Raw genomic sequence first — 8,359 nt, 5'->3', positions numbered from 1 at the left:
TGATATCGTTATACGATAATACGTGAACTTGCATGTCAGTCGCAACGCGATGAGACGCGATGCGTTATTGTGGAGTACTTGTAAATATATCCAGGAGGAACCTGACGATGGACTGTGCTGTGCATAAAACTGTACGTAAAAGACCATTGAACTTCGAACCAAGTGCGCACGAACCGTGGACTTAATGACGCGCGACGAGCACGTGTTTTAATCGTTGGATCGTAAACATTTTAAGATCTCGATTATCTTTGTTTTATAGTAGATAATTAACGTAAAAAGTATAAATACACATAGATATATATATATATATATATATATATATATATATATATATATATATTTAAAAAAATATATATACATATATATTCATACATTTAAATGTATGTGTATATACATAATATTGGAGTTCGATGATAATATCGCATTCCCGACGACGCGACGACACGACAGCCATATCGCGATTGGCATCGTTTTCTTGTGATAATTCCCCGAAGTTAAAGCCGCGCTCATCACGATGAATGGTTACCTCGATGGCGTGTCACCGCACCCGCACCCGCTCACGAATCTGAGCCTCAAACTGTCGCCCGGAGGCGGCGGCGCGACCGGAGGATCGAGCGACATCGGCGGCGGCATTCAGCCGACCCCGGATGAGGCGTCCTCTCAACAGCACCATCATCACTTCCACCCCCAGACGTATTCGTCGCATCATCCTCACGCAGCATCCCACGTGACCCCGCACATGGGCCATCACATGTCCCACCATCCGAGCTACACGCGGGAATTCCTTCTGCGACGGGAGCACGATTTCCCGACGGCGAGTCCCACCACTCCCGAGAGCGGCCTAGGTCTGTTCCCGCAGCTGCACCATGACGGCACGGCCGCGACGATGCAGCAGTTCCCGCACCATCCCGGCCAGCATCCTCTGGCGGCCGGCCACTACGCCGCGCATTATCCCCAGGACTCCAGGCTACCGCCTCCCCAATACCTCAGCGCGTCTCACCTGCCGCCCTCGTCGATTCACCACCAGCAGCACCCGGTCGTGGGCCACCCGCCTCATCATGCGAGCTTCATCAGATACATGAGGAACAACTGCACCAGCGGCGGCGGCGGCGGCGGCGGCCCGATCAGCGCCGTCGCCGTCGGCCAGCGTCACGACATGTCATGCATGTGGATGGATCAAGATGGCCCGGGCAAGAATATCTGCGGCAAGACTTTCAACACACTCCACGACATCGTGGCGCACCTCACGGTGGACCATGTGGGCGGACCCGAGTGCACGACGCACGCGTGTTACTGGCAGGGCTGCTCGCGTAACGGTAGGGCCTTCAAGGCCAAGTACAAGCTCGTCAATCACATAAGGGTACACACCGGCGAGAAACCCTTCCCTTGTCCATACAATGGATGCGGCAAAGTCTTCGCCAGGTCGGAGAATCTCAAGATACACAAGAGAACGCACACCGGTGAGTACCCGTCGCTTGTCACTCTCTTTCCCTTTCGTAAGTGAACTCACAGGATCGCGCGCTACCGCGCGTCACCTGTCCGCTACCCACCTCGACTACCGACACTGACGACGCGCAACGTCGATATCGAGCGACAGGATCTAATTAGGCTCTCGTATAGGTTTTATCCACGCGAGAAATCGGGCGGAGGTAGCGCGCGCGCGACCGTCTCTCCGCGGCAGCGCTCTCTCTCTCTCTCTCTCTCTCTCTCTCTCAGAGGATTCCATCCTCGGGAATTTCTCGGATCCCATCAGCGTGATCCCATCGCGATCTCGATGGCCGGGCTTACTCCCGAATCAAACTGCGGGTGCCCTTTCCACGAACCGATTCGTCTCGACGTCGAGAAGCGTATTAAAGCCCCTGTTTTCATCGTCTACCCGCAAACCGTCAAATCGCATAAATTATATCCACGTAAACCGGCCGCTTCGTGGCGTGAGTCATTCCCGGATCGCCGAAACGGCCGAGCGCGAGAATGATTAATTCGAGAACGGCCACTTGCTCCGTCTCCCGAAGGTTACTAAGCGGACAAAGCCGAGGAAAGTGAGCGCGTCGTGTCTCCCTGTCTCGTTGGCGATCTTGGTTTCCTACCGTGATCGCGGAGGAGGTTACCGCTAAGGTCGCATAAATAACTACGGGGGCAGTTATTATCGCCGTGTCTCTACGCGCTTTATCCCGGACTCCTTTCTTTTTTGGTCTAGTTGTCTCATCCGTGGGACGCCCCCGGCGCCTCGAGCCGTTTCAATACAATCAACCGGCTGTTTACGATGACAAGAATTTTTCGGAGCGCAATTAAGAAATTACCGGGCCATATATCGTGTCGTTTTATGCCCGCAGCCCTGGACATTGTATTTACATATTTATTCGACGAACGAGCATGCCCATTGGCCGATCCGACGGCTAGAGACGCCCGGCGCTCGGGCATCTCGTTGCCGGGACCCGTTGTTGTTGTTAGAGGATTCCTCTCTCCAAACTTACTGATTTCACCGTGTAATCTCATCGCTTTCTACCTTGTTCCCTAGCATTCTCGCGAGCCACCTGTTTTCCGGCTCTTACAATCAGTCAGCCACGATAATCGCGTAGCAGTATATAAAGTAAATAAAACACGTAAAGTGCTGCTGGAACGTCAACATAAAATCACTTGTTTCAAGCAATAATCGTTAAGATTATTCAACATAAAGGTGTCTATCCTTTAAGAGGGATGAATCGCGAGCGTCGAGACGGAGAGCAATTTTACAAACAGTACTGCAAACGCGAGAATTTTACGAGACAAATTCTACCGTTAAATTCCACGGATAAATTCCGCCTGGAGAATTGTTTCTCGTAATATATCTAAAATAATCTTAGCTACCGGAGCTGTAAGAGAAACATAAACACGGCTCGAAGCTTGTAGTTACATCGGAGAGGAATCTCTGCCGTGAAGTCACGATGAAACTAAAACTATCCGTTCCCCTCGGAATGTCTCAAGCGTCGAGTCGCTTGACTATTGATTTATGTAACACTTGAAAGTTCCCTAAATTCGTGTAAAGCGATTCGACTTTCTGCGTGCTACCTGACTACTACACCCCCAAACATTTGCCAGATACGTCGCCGCGTATAAGCCAGCAATATTTTACAGAGAAGGTGACTAGGGCCCGTATTAATAGTCATCTCTTAAAACTCGTCTCTCGCATAAGATACTTAGATTTCAATTTGGAGTTAGATGAAAGTTTTTTAATTGAATATCGCGCAACCACAGACACAAGATTCGTATTAACAGTCGTCACTTGAAACCTGTCCTACGTGAAACACTTAAATCTAAATTTAGAGTTGGATGAAAGTTTTTTATTCGAATTATATAATAATAATTATAAAACGCGACATTAAATTTGCAATCGCGATTCAGCCGAGGAGGCTCAGGTCTAACTCTAAATTAAGATGTGAGTGCCTTATTTGAAGCAATTTTCAAGTAACGACTATTACGGACCCGAACGCCACACTTATCATAATTCAACTGAAGAACCTGAATCTGAATAAAAGTCCGAGTGTCTTATCTGAAACAAGTTTCAAGTAACGACGATTAATACCGACCTAGGAGAGATCTATCAGACATACGCGCGCGCGCGCGCGCGCGCACGTACGTCCCCTTGTCGTAATCTGGGAACACGTGCGGCAACGTGCCGGATATGTATAATATTTCGCGCGCCCGCCCGCTCTTAATGACTTTTAATAATGAAATTGCGCGGGGGTATACACGTACTACACACGCATTGGAGGGCACCGACACCCGCAGGTGCTCGTATTTTCGTTCGCACGATGCGGATTCGCGCGCTCATCGTCGCAACCACCCTGCGCTGCGTCGGAGGGCCGGGGGGGAGGAGGCAGGGGGAGCCCAGCAGTATATCACGTGTGATTAAATTTCGTTTTCATTTATAACAAACGCCACCCTTCCGACGCCATTGTAGAGCGCGAGCTCTCTTTCCCGTGGCACCCCCTTGTCCCTACTCGGTGCACGCTTGACAGTTTGGGACTCGCCCAGATCGACGCTGCTTGCCACCCTATGCGCGCGTTGAGATATGGTATATTGTAGCAGCAACTATTGTCCCCTTATAGAGCGGTTAAGGCCGCTTCGAAATCGCGCGGATATTTATACGCTCGCCATAAATATTGACGGACATCGCGCGATTCGATGTCTCGAGAGACACGCGAGCTATGTCAGAGACGAGAAATCCTTCTCCGTTGACGCAAGCGTCAACTACACGACTACTCTGTCGCGACTAATGTGTGTTGAGTCCCGATTTCGGACTCACTTTGCGAAATGCTCCCCAGTGGGATCTAACACGAATGTAAGATTTGTAAGTTTAAGTGCGCCTGTGTCTCGGTGCAAGGAGAGAGAGAGAGAGGAAGAAAGCTGCGTAAACTTGGTTAAAAACGATCAAAAATCAGCGGGCAACGAGACGAATTAAAATTCACTTCTGCTCGCCTACGTGACAACGGTGGGACCTCGTTGAAATAAATTGGCGTTTTCGAGAAACGATCCTCTCAATTCATGCACGGCTTCACGCATTGTTTTCACGCGTCACCTCGCTCGTGAACGTACACACGCGTATTTTCGCACATCTCTTTATTATACCTCTTTGCGCGCGCTTCTCCCTCTTTCTCTCTCTCTCTCTCTCTCTCTTTTGATTCTTTTTCACGCTGTCGAAATACGCAAATACGATTTGGCAGCGGTATTCTGTCGCTTAGCAAGTGGCACGGTAAATATTTTTCCCACTCGCAGTCGTGGCATTCAGGCGCAAAGCAAATTTGAACGGTCGAACGCTTCTATTCCTATTCTGCGTTTGTGTTTACTTCGCGGTTCCTCTGACAGAAATTTATCTCACCACATGGAGGGAATATTGCAGTTTCCTTTTGTTTCGTATAAATTCGCGTCAATTTTACTACGTTTTTAGTAGTCCAAGAATAGCCTGTCGGTAGGGTTTATCTTGCTAAGGAACATAATAAATTTCGCTAGAAGTACAACAGATTCGCCGGGAACACACACAGCAAGTGTGTTTCAACAGCACATCTCAGTTCCCAAAGCGTAAGTAGCACGTATGAACTGAGAGGGTAGTGTGTTAGTGCGGAATGTCGATCTATTCCGCAGCTACAAAGTTCTACAGTAATTTTTGCTACGAAATTATTCTCTCTTCGTGCGAATATCATCGACTTGTTCCTCGAGATAGTGTTCCGAGCTCCAATAATGTAACAGCCGGATTCACCTCATCCTAAGCAATGTGAACTCACAAAGAAGCAATTTTTACAATGCGATCGTCTCGGATTACACCGCGGTATTATGTTATCGTGTAATGGTGCTTTGACACCATGAGGGATTCCAAGCACAAATAGTCAAGTACGGGACTTGGTGACGTTGCGTTTAACGATGATCGATGGAACGCCGCGGCCATTAGCATAGAAATGATTTCGAGTCGCGGCATCGGAACGCCAGCGCGCGGCCGTAGCTACCACAATGCTCTGCGGATTGATGCGGACTAAATTATCGTCGTTGCCCCGCGGTCTCTTCGCAAACGCGAACACGACATAAAGAACAAATCGTAGAGTAACTGTTAACCGGTTGCAGTCTGCTCACCGAATGATCGGGAAAATAAAGCGCTATCTCTCTCTCTCTTTCTCTCTCATACACTCGAATCGTTCTCTCCTCATCGAAGAAGATCGGCCCTATTAATCCGCAGATGCGCAGACCCGGGGTCCGTCATTAGACCAAATTGATATGCATTTTAAAGCAGCTTACTCCTTCTCCTTCTGCCCTCGCTCCCGCTCTTCCTTTCCCCCTTTCTCCTCCCCCCCTAAAGCAAAAAGATGCGAAGAATAGTCTGTTACGCGTAAAGCCGATCTCGCGTGTGCGTGGAACGAGCAGCGGCGATTGGCTCGATCGACAATGGATCCTACGGCTTGTACGGCATTGGTCAGGATTTTTCGAGGGTTAGACGCACAGAATAGGGGGATGATACGCGGGATGAGTCGCCGTGGGGTGTTGTAGAATAAGCGTTAAGTAGGGGACGAGCGTGTCGAAGAGGGGCCATACGCGACGCGCAGGCGAGTAAATGGCTACTTACTTACTCAGGCTGCAACGCGGGTCGCGCGTGAAAAAAGAAAAAAAAAAAGGAAAGAAAGAAAAGTGTGCACCAACCGGTTCGGCTGAGCCCTTAATTGTCGCGCAGTGACGATAAACGGAGCGAAAAGTGCTCCCTCCGTCGATCTCGCCGATTTCTTCGGCCATTTTTCCTCGACTTTCCCGTCGTTTACACTTCAGATACGCACACACATACACACACCGTGTGTATCCCACCCTCTCTCACGGAGCAACGTACGTCGTTGCTACCACTATTTTGTCGGAAGTCACGGAGCCCTCCAGAAACGACTTCGGAGGAGTTACCGTTTCTACGACCGATCCGGAGGGCCGATCGTGCCGCGCCGTGAGTTGCCGCCGGCGTAAAAGCAATTACTCTCGGCGGAGGCCGGTGTACTCGGTATTTTTACGTCGTGGATACGCGACGGAGAGGGCGGTAAAACGTCCCGATGAGAGAAAGAAAGGAAGAAAGAGAGAGAGAGAAAGAGAAAACGAAAGAAAAAGACGATGTTGGGAGAGTAGAATCGGTGGTTCGCTCGTGTCCGTTGCTTTGTGGGACGTCGAGGGGTACGAAAGACGCGTCTCGAGAAACGGAAAGAAGAGGAGAAGAGGAGAAGGGGCGATATGGACGATATGAGAGATAGAGAAAGAGAGAGAGAAAGAGAGAGAGGGAGCCGGAGCGAGATAGAAAGGCCACGAGAAATTATGAGAAGAGAAGTACGAGGCCGCGCATGAAAGAGTAACGAGGAGCGGTGCCCGGAGCGCGAGACGATATTTGCTCAGCCAGCCACTGCACCGGCTGGCTGGAAATCGACGGCGATCGGCAGTTTAAACAGTGCCGAGATACGCTTCTACATCTGACGACGGATTCACCGCATTCGCCATCTCGTCTCGATAGCATCTCGATCGTACTACGAGAGCGCGAGACGCCATCGGTGCCGAAAAGTTTATCGCGCACGACGGATCAGACGTAAGCTTAACGCGCTAACCCCCCGACGGGGTCGTCAGAAACTTGCGAAACTCGCTACAGAGACGTGAATTACTCTTCGTTGGCGTGGAAGAGCCGGCGGAAAAACGCCGAGCCGACAGACCGCGAACATTTTTAGACACGCTTTCACTGGCCGCTTGAAATTTATGCGAGGTTTTGCGCAACACCACAAGCACCGGCCGCCAGAGGTGCCCCTAGGAACGATGATAGCGGCATCGCGCCGTGCAGACGGAAGATCGATGCCGGGGAGAGATTATCGTATCGACGAACTTATCCGGAATCTTTCTGTCCGGAAGATCGATGGAACGAGCCGGCGCGCACACCTCGATCGTGCCGAGAAATTCGATTTGGAGATAACGCCGCGGCGATCGAGAAATCGGACCGCTATCATTCGGATACGACGGATACTTATACAATTGACAGATATGCACAATTCTGCGATTTCGAGAACGGCTCACGATGATCGATAGATCCTCCCGTATCTACGACACCATCGCCAACGAGACAGACAGTTCAAAGTTGAGAGCGGTCGTGCGTTTGGAGCGCGTCGTGTTGATTGCGGACTTATTGGGACATCTTTAACCTTCTCTTCGTGTTTTGCAAGCCCAGAAATTAACTAAAATTTACGAAGGCATGTATACTCCGCAAAGAGGAAGAGAGAGAGAGACAATGGTAACGATAATAACAAACAAAAAGAAAGAAAATTCAGCTTTAGATATAAACATCAAAACGGAACGAAAGACAAATGGACATAAACAGTAAAAGATTTTAATTTAAACTCTATCCCTTAAAAGAAGGTCGAAAGAAAGACTAAACAGAGTCAAAAAAATATTATTTTACGACTAGTAGTTTTAAAAACTCCACTTTAAAAAGTACCATCTAGAAAATGTCACTTGAAAAATAAAGGATAAAAATTACACTGTTTTTTCACTGTATAATACGAAAGAAATACTGCAAAATTGCTGCGAAAGACCTTGCGAAAAGAAAGTATTTCATATATTTCCTCTTTGCCGGATTGATGCAAAATATTTGTCGTCCTTTTGTTAAATTTCAACTAGTCAGAAGTGAGAGAAAGAAGAAACAGAAAGGACTTCATAAATATTTGGAAAAACACCGCATTAATGTTACTCATTTGACTCGCAAACATTACTAGCAAAACCGAAACTGGATAATTTCGTTTTTAATTTGACGCAACGCACGACAAACCTCAATGCGATATATATATATATATATATATATATATATATATATATATATATTAACATT

The 8,359-nt window shown here is 48.5% G+C and overlaps 1 protein-coding gene across 4 annotated transcripts in view; it reads left to right on the top strand.

The window, feature by feature from the left end:
• The first annotated feature begins 475 nt into the window (after positions 1-475).
• LOC116852866 (zinc finger protein ZIC 4-like) overlaps positions 476-8,359 on the top strand; it is a 37,570-nt gene continuing 29,686 nt past the window's right edge. For all 4 annotated transcript variants that reach the window (XR_004379866.1, XR_004379867.1, XM_032833634.1 and 1 more), the window contains exon 1: positions 476-1,460. Coding sequence is in view for 2 of the 4 variants with exons in the window: in XM_032833634.1 (XP_032689525.1) it covers positions 515-1,460 (946 nt within the window). In the remaining 2 variants the exon portion in view is untranslated. The remainder of the gene's footprint in view (positions 1,461-8,359) is intronic.

This window comes from Odontomachus brunneus, unplaced genomic scaffold (genome assembly GCF_010583005.1).
Source record: "Odontomachus brunneus isolate Ranch 3 - 2012 unplaced genomic scaffold, Obru_v1 Obru_scaffold_006, whole genome shotgun sequence".
Taxonomy (NCBI): Eukaryota; Metazoa; Arthropoda; class Insecta; order Hymenoptera; family Formicidae; genus Odontomachus; species Odontomachus brunneus.
The sequence above is the reverse complement of the archived record's forward strand: the minus strand, read 5'-3'. Positions and strand labels throughout refer to the sequence as shown.